General features: G+C 36.6%; 1 protein-coding gene across 2 annotated transcripts in view; it reads right to left on the bottom strand.

Moving 5' to 3' along the window:
• Nucleotides 1-14,947, bottom strand: part of ZMAT4 (zinc finger, matrin-type 4) — a 413,388-nt gene that overhangs the window by 57,398 nt on the left and 341,043 nt on the right. For both annotated transcript variants that reach the window (XM_011968037.1, XM_011968036.1), the window contains one exon: nucleotides 5,683-5,779. In XM_011968037.1, the coding sequence (XP_011823427.1) occupies nucleotides 5,683-5,779 (97 nt within the window). The remainder of the gene's footprint in view (nucleotides 1-5,682; nucleotides 5,780-14,947) is intronic.

The raw sequence follows: 14,947 nt of genomic DNA, 5'->3' as shown, positions 1-14,947 counted from the left end.
ACCTGAATATTTACATTTATTTAATTGGTCAGATTGCAATAGTTAAATACATTTGGCTGACTCACATTTTCAACTATGGTAGAGTAACTGTTATCACACTAACCTTCCATCTGAAAGCAAAATAAAATCTGAATATTATTAAATTTAAAGGAAAAATATTTGAAATACTTAAAAGCTTTGAAGAGTTAGTGTAGTTGATGTTGATGTATACTATTATCAGAAGGAGTATACTTTAATGAAAAAAATAATACCAGGGAAAAGAAAAACATTTCGTGATGAATAAAAGTTGATACAAAAGGCCAAATGAATGGAAATAAATTTTTAAAATTTATATTTGTAAGTATCTAATAATATACTTTGAGTATATAAAGCCAAAAAATATACAGAAAAAGGGATACATAGGCAAATCCATATTTATAGTTAAAGGTTTTCAACTACCTGTTTCTCTTGGGTAGAATATGCAGACAGAATATAAGTAAGGAGACATCAGCAAGATGACTGACTAGTGGTGCCTGGCATTTGTTCCTCCCACAAAAAAGAAACAAAATAATAAAGATTGGAGTGTCTGAAGGAGAGTGTTGAAGTACAACAAAAAATGGGCAAAATCCTTGTGGAGCACAAAAGCCCAGGATAGCAGCATAAAGAGGGAAACACGGCACCCACCTCTGTTACCCTGTCTTCTCCATCACATTTGACTCAGAGCCAAAAAGGACTTTCCCATGGAGAGAAAAGATAGGCAGAAGCGCCCTCACCAGCCCACATAATCACTGCAAACACCTGTAGTTCTTACTACAGGGGAATCCCAAAGTCCTCACAAGTCCTGAGCCCAGTTTAGGAGATGCTTAGAATTCATGTGGCTACATTATCCAAAGTAGGAGCCCACATTGCGTACTGACTGTAACCCCATCATCCAAGCTGTTGCAGCATGGCATTATTTTGAAATCAAAGTCGCTGCTGGAGTATGACGTGCTGTGGGGAGCTGATAGCCACTGTGCCTTTCTAGACTTGGGACTCTGCTGTCGTTTCACCAAGCTCACATGAGTGGCTGCAACATGACCACCCTGGCTGCTCAAAGCTGAGGCTCAGAAATGGCCACGACTCTAATTTTGCACAGCAGGGAAGTCAACCTCAGGCTGTCCAAACCAAGCAGCTCAGCAAACCTGCCCCTAGATAATCTTCCCTAGCACCATTGGCTGGAGAAACAGCCTGTCAGACATGTCCCTGAATTGCTGAGCCACTATAAGTCACACGCCCAGCCAGAGAAACAGCAGTGTGGACTCACCCCACGTAGACACACCCCTGAGAAGCCCAAGCCACCAAACCCCTATGCCCTGGGTTGGAGAAACAGCTCAAAAGCCTCATCTCAAGAGAGTCAATTCCAGAGTCAGCTAACCCACCAAGTGCATGGCTATGTCCCCAGACTGAGAACCAGTTCAGTAAGCTCACCTTCAGCAAAGCCACACCACTGCCACAACAAACTCCTACAGCTGAGGTCACTGAGGCATTTATATCACTAATGTGAATTACAGCTGGAGAAACTATACAAAAACTATACTATTGTGTTTACCTAGAATCAAAGTCAGTACACTCTACTCTACTGAGACCCTGAGATCCATCTACAGGAAAAAGTTTTTTCTATGAAAGCTGTTCCATAAAATTGGAAGAGGTGACTATTCTACTGAATGCACAGTTATCAATGTAGAGACATAAAAAACATGAAAAGTGAAGGAAACATGACACCTCTGAAGAAGAATAATAATTTCCTAGTAATAGAGCCATAAAAAAGGAAATTACAAAATGCCAGAAAAGGAATTCAAAATAAAAATCTTAAGGAAATTCAGTGAGATACAAGAGAATCAGATAGACAATTCAAGAAAATTGGAAAAACAATTCATGATCAGAATGAGAAATTCAACAAAAATTTAGATCCTCAAAAAAGATAACCAAAAAAAATCTTGGCAATGACGAATTCAATGAATGAAATAAAAAGTACAATCAAGAATGTAAAAAAACAGACTAGTTCAAGCAGAAGAAATAATTTCTAAGCTTGAAGCAGGCCTTTTGAAATAACTCAGGCAGACAAAATAGAAAAATAATAAAGAATAAAAAAGCCTAAAAATGTATGGGAACTCCACCTATATAAAAGAAACAAGTTTTAGTGTTCTACAAAAATGTATTGCATATTTTCAAATAGCTAGAAGAGAGGATTGTAAATGTTCCCAACATAAAGAAATGATAAATGTTTGAGATGATGAATTTGCTAATTATAAATACATATCAAAATATCACACTAGGTCCCAAAAATATGTATAATTATGTATCAATTATAAATAATAATACATTTTAATTATTATTTAATTTAGTAATTAATTTTAACAACGAAATTATTAAATAGTAAAATTTATTATCGTATCCCAAAATAACAAATTCTTAGGACTAAATCTAAATAAAGATGTTTAAGACCTCTACAAAACATTATTGAAAGAATTAGAGAAGATATAAACAAATGCTGGTATACACCATAATTGTGGATTAGAAAACTTAGTATTTTCAAGGAATTTTTGAGGAAGTTGACAAGCTGATTCTAAAAATTATAGGGAAACACAAAGAGGAAAGAACAGTGAAGACAGTCTTGAATAAGAAGATACAATTAGAAGATTTACTCTATCAGATATCAAGACACTATAAAACTATAGGAAATAAGTAATGGGACATTAGCATAAAAAGAAATGTAACACTGAGACAGAATATACAGACAGACACACATGTACACATATATGTAAATCACTTGATTTACAAAAAAGCTCTGTGATGGTCTTTTCAGTAAATAGTATTGGATTAATTAGTATCTGTATTAAAAAAATCATGAAACTTGATCTCTCCTTCACACTATGCATAAAATTAACACTAGGCAGATCAAAGACCTATATTTGTAAGGAAAAACAACATGATATCATAGGAGATTATCTTTAGGACCTCAGGATAAGCATAGAATTCTTAAATAGCACTCAAAAACCTTTAAGCATAAAAAAAGACTGATAAATTAGACTTCCTTAAAAATTAGACACTTCTACAATTAGTAAGAAAACAATTCGATTTTTATAAACAGACAAAAGAATTGAACATTTATCATTTATTCTCTCTCTTGCTTTCAATCTCTCTCTCTCTCACAAGCATGCCCACACATGATATACAAATTAAGTCTGAGGGCAGATAAAACAGGTATATGAAACAGGACAGTATAATTATTTTCTTCACCTTTCTTTAATTTTACACTTCATAAAGAGAGCAGCTTTGTGCTTTTGAGTTAGGAATGAATAACATCTTATTGATAGGAAAGAAGGCAGCACTGTAAGAGATGTTCCATTCTGAAGTCTTGCCTATTTAAATCACTTCAAGGAAGTGGTAACCTCTTTTCAAAATTCACATGCTACTCTCTGTTGGCTCTCGTTCCAAGCCTAAGTTCATGGTAACTGAGTGACATAGAGTAAGTAGAGACATAAGTCAGACACCACTGTGATCAGTGCTGGCTGTGCCATCTGCTGTCAGGGTGATAGTGGGCAAGTCACTTAACCTCTCTGAGCATTAGTTTTCTCATGTAAGATATCGGGTCAATAATATTAATGTTTATCTCAAGGGTAGTTAAGGGAATTAAATGAGAAAATAGACGTGAAAATACCTAGCCCCGATTCTAGCCCATGAAGTTATATATGTACAGAACAGAGAAGAGAGACATTTTTCTGAATCTGGAAGTATTATCTATATTAGTTATTTACATAATTCATACCATGTAAAGTCATCATTGTTTATCTTTTTCTATGTATTGAGCGATGAATACATGCTCCCAAAAAGTTATCTTTTTTGTTGCAGGTATTCGTGTGTCTGTCTGCATATCAGATATAAGTTAATTCAAACATATATGGTGCCTGTAGCAAAATGTTACTTAGAGAAATGATGAAAACAGCTTGGGGGGATGAGCAGTATCCAATAATCAATATAAGAACTTCAGTATTCCATAACAAATCAAGGAAACTCTTCTTTTTGAAGAATTATCCTGATAAGAGTCCTCCGGGTGGACCAGAGTAATGCAAGCCATGGAATTGGCTTTGACTCACAAGGCAGAATATTGAGAAAACTGAGAGCCAGTAACTAACTCTGGGTTTAAATTTTCTCACCTGAGCCAGACGCGCTGTGATGTACGTCTTTACAATATCTTTGTGAAACAATTTCTTTGCTTGTAATGCTCCATTTCATTTTCCTGCTTAGGAAATTGTTACTCATCTTTTGAAATCACATATTCATTTAATCAAACAAGTGTATAAAGACCCTAAAATATATCTGGTGCTGTGCTAGGATACAAGGATACTGCGTTGAGCAAAATCAGACCATAACCTCATCCTCATGCACCCAGCCTCTGCACTAGTGTCCTCTAAAGCTTGCCCTGGATTACTCCCTCCCCCATGCTTAAAGCTCCGGGTGCACACGTGGCATAAGAGAACAATCTATGGGTTTACACAGCTGTTTCCTCAGCCTGGCAGGGGGAAGAGGAAGGACTCAATGTATTCATTTTTTTTTTTTTTTTTTTTTTTTTATACGAAGTCTTGCTCTGTCGCCCAGGCTGGAGTGCAGGGGCCCGATCTTGGTTCACTGCAATCTCCGCCTCCTGGGTTCAAGAGATTCTCCTGCCTCAGCCTCCTGAGTAGCTGAGACTACAGGCACATGCCACCACACCCGGCTCATTTTTTGTATTTTTAGTAGAGACGGGGTTTCACCGTGTTGGCCAGGATGGTCTCTATCTCCTGATCTCCTGATCCGCCCACCTCGGCCTCCCAAAATGCTGGGGTTACAGGAGTGAGCCACTGTGCCCAGCCTATTCATCTTTTCTTCCCCAGTGCACAGCTTGGAGTATGACACATAGTGGGCTCTCGATAAATGTTTGTTAAATTAACATTCATAATTCATGAGGTGTTGACACAGTCCAATCTGTTAAATGATCCTCCTAATGAATATTAGAGAAATGAAAACGATTATGCTCAGGAAAATTACATCTTTTTGAGACATTCTTAGCTTTTTTCATATTTTATTAGCGTTTTATTAACAGTCGTAACAGCTGGTTTAAAAATGTCCAGTGGTTTTTAAAGAGCTGCATAGTATAAATAGAGGTGAAATGGTGCCTGGTGAGCCTTTCTTAGCTTAAAATTATGAGAATCTTTGAAAAAATGAAATAAGTTTCCATTCACTTGGAAATAGTTATGTATATAAATGACTTAATATCCTGGGGGATTTGTTATGCTTCTATAATAATCAACAATATTCATCCAGAAAGGGAAAGTGGTAGAAGACATTCATAGAATTTGTCACCAAAGTTTGGTACATCCTACAAATAAGAAGAATATTATTGATTTTAAAACACTTAGCATAGATTTTAATATGTCCTAATCTCATAAAAGTATGCTAAACTGTCCTTGAAAAAATGAAAAAAGGAGAAGATTCTTATTACTCATGCCAAATAAAGGGAAGAAGCCATTCTTCAAGTAAGCATAAATATCATGTGAACTTTGAAGCAAAAGAGATATAATTTCCACTCTACTTATTTAGAAATAAATGAAATGTTGAGCCTTTAGTCATCTTACTAAAAATTACATCGAAGAAACTGAAGAGTGAAAGCACAAAAGTACCTACTTGGTCTGGTGTTTAGATCCTTTCAGATGGGCATGATACTGTTCTATTGAGTTTAGGGAGACACTGCAGATGGTACATCTGTAATTGCGCCTCAGACCTGTGGACAACAGACAGACCTGGTTAGCTGCATCCAGTCGTCAACCACCTGAATGAATCCTAGCATCTCCAGAAGTTCAGGGACAGAGTATCTGAGAGCCTGGTCTGTCCCACCAACACTTCAATCCCTTCCTTGCAGAACACAGCCAACAGGTCTCTTAGCAGAGGACTAATTATGAATATGTTAGAAGCAGCTTATTTCATTTCTGGATGGCTTAAATTATTATAGCGTCCTTCTTTGAATTGAGTTAAGGTGTTTCTGGACATTTTATACTCAAACAAAGATGTATTCTATTTTTCTCCAAAGCGTATAGACATAATAGCTCTCATCTCTGCAGTGAAAATTGAGACTCCAGAGAAAAACTCTATCCTAATTCCTTTCCACTCTACTCCAATGACAGTATTAAAAATTTAACTTTAGGCATCATTCATTTAGGTGTTTCTTCTAGGATTATTTTATAAAATGCAAATGCCAGGAGGAGAATAATACATCAATCTGACTCATGTGGAGTCTTACTTTCCACCAGAATTTAGAAGACAATCTATTCATTCACTTTTTCATTCATTTAATGAATTCACTAATACAGTATCAACTTTGGGCCAGGTACTAGAGATTCCAATATGGATAAGATGCTCTTTGCTTTCAGAAGTTTAGTAAAAATCTTGACTAATCTAGAGCCAATTTATGTTAGAAAGCAGCTTTAACCAAATAGCTTTAAATGTTTGCCACAGAGCTGAGACTCATAATGAAACAGATTCCTTCAGCTAGTATGTCCCTTCAGAATAGAGAGAAAAGTAAAGTCGGTCATAATCTGAAACTTTGGATTTTAATTCTGACTCCAGTCATTTCTAGTTTTGTGATCTAGAGGAAGTTACGAAACTTCTTTCTAGCCTGTTTCTTCACCTACAAGACGAAGACAAGACGGATCACATCACTAGGTGTTGTAAGAACTAGGTGAAAAAGATATGAAAATGGCCGGTAATCCTAATGATTTGGGAGGCCTAGGCAGGAGGATAGCTTGAAGCCAGGAGTTCAAGACCAACCTGGGCCACATAGCAATATCTGGTCTCAAAAAAATTTTTGAAAGTCAGGCATGGTGGCACACACCTGTAGTCCTAGCTACTCAGGAGGCTGAGAGCCCAGTTCAAGATTACAGTGAGCTATGATAGTGCTACTGCCTGCCTGGATGACAGCCTGGATGACAGAGTGAAACCCTGTCTCCAAAAAAAAGAGACATATATATAAAACAATGTTTAGCAAATGAGTACAAAATTCTGTTCTAGCATTGTAAATGCCAGGACTGAAAGCTGTAACATTTGTTTTTATCAATGCATAGTATTTAATTTCTAAGAGACAAAGTTATTCCTCTTTTCCTGAATAGAAAATAATGGGACAGCTTTGCAACTTGCCACCTGGATAACTTTATGCAAATTATTTGACCCTTCTGGACTTCTGTTTTCTTACAGTATTGTGGGGAGGGCTGAGTGAGATGTGGCATGTATGTGAGAGTGCCCAGCACATAACAAGAGATCAACATGGGCTCGCTAATTTTACTATTTTGAAGAGATGTTAAAATGGAAACACTTTCTATTTGAGTGTCCCAGTCGAAGCCCTACTGGGAAGTCCTAGACACAGATGATAACTATATCCACATTACCAAAATGAGGTAAGAGAGTATCAGTGCAGACCATCCAGGGGAAGTAGTCACGAACCTGTGCTGACCACTCGCCACCAGTATAAAGAAGAGACTGAAGAAGAAAGAAAGAAATGGGTAGAGACTTTCTTAAGAGAGAGCTATATTGTACCGTGAGTTCCATGTGGGACCATGGAGTTCTCCCTCACCGTAAGCCTGTGGAGAAGGGATTGCACAGAACTACCTAGAGGGTTTGAGGAGTACCTTCTTGTTACTTGGGACGTGGTAGGTTGAACTCTGACATCACCTGCAAGATCCGAAGGGCTAGAGACTGTGGTTTGTTATCTTCTCTGGTGGCAAAGTATAAAAAGTGACAGAGTTGGGCATGACCTGCGTTCTCAAAGCTTGTCAGAAGAAAAGATATGTGAAAGCTTCCCACAGACTATATGTACCCTGTATGAAAGAAGCTGATTTAATGACTTCTTAGATACTGCCCGAAAGGGCTGCCTGAATTTTAGGGCAATGAGACTTCAGCAGAAAGGTGCTGGAAGTGTTCGCCTGGTTATCTAGGTGCTTAAAGTGATCCCAGAGGAGCTACTTAGCCCGTATTAAGTAATGACGATTCCCTGAAAAAGCCATGAAATTGTAAACCAAAAGGTATCTGAGACAGGTCTCAATCAATTTCAATTTAGATAATTTATTTTGCCAAGGTTAAGGACGCATCTCTGACACAGCCTCAGGAGGTCCTGAGGACATGTGCCCAAAGTGGTCAGGGTACAGCTTGCTCCTATACATTTTAGGGAGCCACGAGACATCAATCAATATGTGTAAGAGGTACCTTGTTTGGTTAGGTAAGGTGGGACAACTTGAGGCTGGGGCTTCCAGGTCATGAGTAGAAAATAGACAAAAGGTTGCATTCTTTTGAGTCCTTAATCAGCCTCCCACTAAATACAGAATTTAGTCTGGCTCAGTGAATGTGCATTTTTATATCAACAATAGGGTAGAAGAAACAATCACATATGCATTTGTCTCAGGTGAGCCTCAGATGGATGACTTTGAATTCTGTTTGCCCTTTGTCCACAAGGAATTTCCTTGTGGGAAAATTGTGAGGGAGGTATGTAGCTTTTGAAATTTGTAGCTATCATATTTAGAAAGAAAATGGGAGGCAGGTTTCCCAGCTTGACATTTCCCATGGCTTAGTGATTTTGGGGTCCTGAGTTTATTTTCCTTTCACAAAAGCATCCTGAGGAGAATCAACTCGTACTTCCTGCCCAGTCAAGCAGTATCCATGCTAGCTTTGCACAGAATCTACCAAGTAAACTTCCATTTCCCTTGCTAGCCTTCCACCTGCATCCATCAGCCCTGGAGGAACCAGGGCAACATACTGAGGTAAAAGAAGAAAAGCAAAAGCTTCAGGCAGAACAAAGGGAGAAGCCTCCCGCACTCTCTTTTCCCGTGTTAAGTAGACAGCCCCAAGCAGGACTGAGCTGGAAGAGGGTACAACTAACTTGTAATACATTTTGGAAATATTTAAAAATTACTGCTCTACCATGGATATATTAATTAAGGAAATACAGAATTTATGTATTTTAAAGTAAGCAAAGGACTCTTTACTACTTAAAAATAAGTGAAAATTCATGAAACTTGCCCTAGTTTCTATCTAAAAGTTTGGAAAAAATAACCCCACAGAGACTATTTGGATGAGCAAATGGAGGACAGAAATAAAGGTTTGTTTGTTTGTTTGTTTGTTTGTTTGTTTGTTTTGACATGGAGTCTAGCTCTGTCATCCAGGCTGGACCGCAGCGACACGACCTCAGCTCACTACAATCTCCACCTGCCGAGTTCAAGCAATTCTCCTGCCTCAGCCTCTCCAAGAAGCTGGGGTTACAGGCAAGCGCTACCGCATCCAGCTAATAATTTTATATTTTCAGTAGAGATGGAGTTTCACCATGTTGGCCAGGCTGGTCTCGAACGCCTGATCTCAAGTGATCCACCTGCCTTGGCCTCCCAAAGTGCTGGGATTACAGGCGTGAGCTGCCGTGCCAGGCCTAAAGTTCCTTTCTGATTGCATCAAATCCAATGAGTCCTGCTCACTGAATGTCACTGTCCTTAGAACTGCCCGTGTTTACAATCTGAACAAAGAGTAGAGTTTCCTGGAGGTGTTCACATTCCTATGGCCCAGTGAGCATTTCAGAGAGACCTATTTGAAATGTATGTAGTAAGCTGGGTGGGTTGGCATGAGAGCTAGCTTTGTTTTTTTTTTTGGTTTCAATCACATAATCAGGTACTGACTTACCTAATTGTTCAATTAAGGGTCCATTTAATTATGAGGAAAGAACAGTGAAACCACAAGTATCTGGGATCTTCTTAGGAAGCAACCTAAGAGACTGACAACTGTTCAGGTACAAACTGCCAGTTCAGAGATAAAACAGACAAATGTTGAAACCTATTTTCTCAAATAGTGACTCTCAAACTTCAGAGGGTGGATGCATCCTCCAGAGATCATGATAAAATCCAGATTCCCAGGCACAACTTCTGGAGATTCTGATACTCTAAGCTCTGGTTTGGGGCTTGGAAATGTACAAGAAGTTTCATATCATAACCCCCAGTCTCACCATACACCTGCACTTTACTAAGAATTCTCCCATAAAAATCATACAGCTTTTGGGAACTTAAATTTGTCAGAATAATACTAGACCTTAAAAAAAAAAAGCTATTCCATAAAAAAAGTGCTATAGCTATACTGCCTTTCCATTTCACAGGTATTCATGATTCAGAAAGATTACTATGGTCTCCACACCCAGAGGCTGTAAGTTATTACTACCAGTGTGTGAGTTTTTAAATGCTTATCCAGGGCTGACCCATTCCCCTCTTCTATGCATGGAATCAGAATACTAACACCAGCTTCAGGGTTTATTCCTTCCAGAGTTCTCCATTAATCTTGTCATAATAAATACGAACTACTATTTATATGGGTCCTCTTCAGGCTACAGGCTAATCAAAGGTCTCACCATAACAAATAGAGGTTCAATGTGCAATAGGCATAAATATTTACGTTTAAAAATGGGCATTTTTAAGAACTCCAACAAATCTAAAAAATATTCTGATCTGTCGCTTTCCATAACAGTTCTCATGCTCTGCAGCCAGAGGCATCGGCAGGAAATATTTGGCACTTTATTGCCATGCAAACTACAGGGATTATAAATTGGAAACGCAGCGCATATAAACAAGAACAAAGACAGAGAAGGGGCAGAGGAGTCCTCCCCCACACATGACACAGTGTCCTTGGTGGGAACTGTGCTTTATATAATGCACAGTTGAAATTCTAATTACTTTGGAATTATATGAGCCTTCTTTGCTTTAGAGAACTAGAACATCTTATTAAACCAAAAATATGCTAACTTCCTTATTCAATTCATTTACAGCACACCACCATATTAAGAGTATCCTAAAATTTCTGCAGATCTAAAGGCTATTTCTGCAGGTTTGCCTAATATGTGTTAGAAAAATATAGTTCCTACCTGCAAGGACCTGTCAGACAATCTAGTTGGAGACAGAAAACAGATATAGAAGTAGCAACACACCAAGGTAGACCATTCAAAGTATTACAATGAGGATGAAGTGAAATGTTACAGGCGCTAGAGGATGAGAGGAGATTGTTTCTAACTCAGAGGATCTGGAAAAGCTCCTTGATGATGCATCACTTTTGTATTTATATTTCCTAGCACAATGTTTGTAAAACATATGGTCCTGGAGACTTTAGCAGTATGTGGCTACTCAATATGTCTTTTCAAGTCTAGCAAAGCTACAAGTCCCTATGACTTCAATTGTACCCATTCTACATTAGAGAAATATCATTGAGCCTTTATTGTGGTGTGAGGTATTTTGCTGAATGCTATGAATATAGGAGAGAATAAGACAGGGTACATTTTTTTATGGAGCTAATCAGGGAAAAAGACAAGAAACAAAAAAATTTTTAATTTGTTTACAATTTATAATTAAAGATTGTTAAAGTGTTGCACAGGATGTAAGCAGGATAATGAAGGAGAAAGTAAGCGGGAAGAAGAGTGATTTTGGATAGTATGGTCAACAGAGTTCTCGGAGAAGTGTGAAATGGAACCGGATAATGTTGATTAGCCTGAGATGGGAAGAGGAAGGTAAAGAGCTGTCCAGGGGCAGCAAACAGCAAGCATAGAGGCCCAGAGTGGAAATGGGCCTGAACTGCTCAAGGAACCAAAGTGATTTAAAAACAAAAACAAAAACAAACAAACAAAAAAAAACAGAAAACATCTGTCTACTCAGAATTCTATTTCCAGCAAAAATACTCTTCAAAATTGAAGGTAGGCCAAGAATATTCTCAATGAACAAAAAAATGAAATGAATAGTTAGCCAGCAAACCAGTACTACAGAAATGCCATATAGAGGTCTTCTGGTGGAGGGGAAATGATACCAGACTTAGACTCAGACCTATGGGGAAAAAAAGAGAAAAATCTCAGAAATTATTCATATGTGGGTATCTACCTTTTAAAATTCCTCTTGATTTATCTGAAGGAAGCAAACAATTTAAGCAAAAATTAAAACACTGTATTGTGTATTATGCTGTTTATAATGTATGGACATGTAAAATATATGACAACAGTAGCTCAAGAATAGGTCAGAGTAGAACAATATTGTTGAAAGACTGTTATATTTTATATGAAATGGAGCAGTGATAATTTAAGGCTATATATTGTAATCTCTTAGAACACCAAATAAACAAATACAAAGAAAGAAAGCTAAAAAATATAGAGAAAATAAAATAGATTAATAAAAAGTATTTGATTAAGCCAAAATAAGGCAGAAAAGAAGGAATAGCGAAACAGAAAATGGAAGAAACAAATAGAAAACAAATAGCAAAATTATAGAGCTAAAGTCAACTGTATTAATAATTACATTACATATAAATGAATTAAATAGTCAAAAGGCCAAAACTATCAGACTAGATAAAAAGCAAGATCAAATATACACTGAATTCAAAGGATGCACTTTGAACACTTACAGGTTGAAAGTAAAAGGACAGAAAAAGACATCCTATGAAAATAAGTTTAAGAAAGTAGAAGTGTCTATATTAATATCAGATAAAATAGATACCATGACAAGACCTTTTACCAGAGATTAAGAAAACATTTTATAATGTTAAAGGAAGAAATTCATCAGGAGAACCTAATAGTTTTAAATACAACTTAGCCAATAACAAAGCTTAAGAACACCTTCCAACACGCATCAATAATAACATTGATTATAGATTTAAATGTGAAAACCAAAACTATAAAAACAGGAAATATCTTCTAGAAAAACATAAAATAATATCTTCATGAAATTACAACAGGCGCAGATTTCTTAGGAAACAAAATGTATTCACCATTACAAAGTGATAAATTAGATTTTATAAAGAGCAAAAGCTTCTTCCTATAAAAGACATCCTTAGGAAAACAAAAAGATAAGACAGTGCCTGGAGAAAAATATTTGTAATACGTGTATCTGATACAGGACTTGTATCCAAAATATATAATTAACTCCTACAACTCATTAATAAAAAGACGATCTAATTTGTTAAAGGGCAAAATAATTTATTATGTATGTCGTAAAAGAAGACATAAAAATGACCAATAAGCACATGAAAAGGTGCTCAACATCATTTGTCATCAGGGAAATGCAAATTAAAAGAACAATTAAATACTATTGCATACCCACTATGAATGCTAACATCAAATTAAAACAATATCAAATGTAAGTGACCATATGGAACAACAAGAATTTGACACATTCCTGAGGGGATTGCGGAATGGAACAAATAATTCGGAAAACAGATTGATAGTACTTAATAAAGTTAAACATATATCTACCTTATGACAAGAAATGTCTAGCAGTAGAAATTCTACTCCTAGATATTTACCTAAAAGGAGCAAATACTTAGTATTAAGAAAAGATTTTTACAAGAATGTTTCTAGCAACTTTATTCACAATAGCCAAAACCTCAAAACAACCCCAATGCCCATCAACACAAGAATTGATAAACAAGATATGATGTATTCATGCAATGAAATAACACCCGGAAATTTTTAAAAAATCTATTAATTAATGCAACAACATAACCAAATCTCAGAAACATAATGTGTAGATATAGAAGTCAGACACAAAAAAGCACATACTGTATGATGCCATTCATAGAAAGCTCAAGAACAGCAAAGCGCTTCTGTATTAATAGATTTCCGAATCATGTTGCCTAAAAAGTGGTAGAAATTGACTGGAATCGGATAAAAGGGAATTTTTTAGAGTAATTAAAATGTTCTTGATCTTGATTTGGGATGGTAGTTACAGAGTATATTCATTTACCAAAATCTGTCATATTGTATACTCAAGATCTGCACATCACACTTTATTTTTATTTTTTAAATGTTAGATGGATGTAGTTTTACACACAAACCTCTGCAAACGGGTAGCTTCAGTTTAGTCAGTTTCTGTCCTCATTAACTCCCTACAATTTTTATTGTTTTCCGTTATTGGAAAGTAATCTTTATATTCATAATGATGCTTTGATAACCTCGCAACACTCAAAGAAATATTTACATATGTTCTGCATTATAATCTTCACTAAAGTGGTAACTATTTTGAAAGATGATTAATAATATAAAGGTAGAAACAATAAGGTCTTTGTTTGTTAGTAATTTCCTTCTCTTCCACTTCTGATACATCCATTAATCAAACTGTCTTGTACATGGATTTGTCATCTTTGAGCAGAAAGAAAATAGCTAATACTGATATATGCCATATATAAGCACTGATGTGCTTACTTTACCCATTTTCCCATTTACTCATTTACTCTTTGCAACACTCTAGGGGTAGATACTATTGTTATACTGATTTAACAGATGAGGAAACTGAAGTATGGAGACTTGCTCAAAACCATCTAGCTAGTGGGAGACAGAGTCGGGTTTTGAACCCACACATTCTGGTTCAAGAGTCTATACTCCTCCACTATGAATATTGCCTCCTATGACAGGGACTAGAAATAGAATCAAGGAAGTATGAAAAGCTCTTTCAATATCATCTGGTCTAATATTCTCGTATCTGCCCACTTGACAAGTCAGAATCATGTAAGAGTTGTTAAAAACACAAATTCCAGCCTTATCCTAGATGATTATTATTCAGTAAATGTGGATTGGAACCTAGAAATCTATATATTTTTAAAGCTTCAAGGTTTGAAGAAACAATTGGTCCCTCCAAACTCCATAGGGTTTGTAGGAATTTGTTAAATCGTTGACAAGCAGAATTGATTTTTGTACCTGCCCTAATACCATTGGTGACATGAAACATCTTACACTTAGAGGCCTTCCTTCTTCCTTCTTCCTTTCCCTTTCCCTTTCCTTTTCCCCTTCCCTTCCCTTCCCTTCCCCTCTCCTTCCTCCCTTCCTTTCTTTTCTTTCTTTCTTTCTTTCTTTCTTTCTTTCTTTCTTTCTTTCTTTCTTTCTTTCTTTCTCTCCCTCTTTCTTTCT

This window comes from Mandrillus leucophaeus, unplaced genomic scaffold (assembly GCF_000951045.1).
Source record: "Mandrillus leucophaeus isolate KB7577 unplaced genomic scaffold, Mleu.le_1.0 Scaffold824, whole genome shotgun sequence".
Classification (NCBI taxonomy): domain Eukaryota; kingdom Metazoa; phylum Chordata; class Mammalia; order Primates; family Cercopithecidae; genus Mandrillus; species Mandrillus leucophaeus.
The sequence above is the reverse complement of the archived record's forward strand: the minus strand, read 5'-3'. Positions and strand labels throughout refer to the sequence as shown.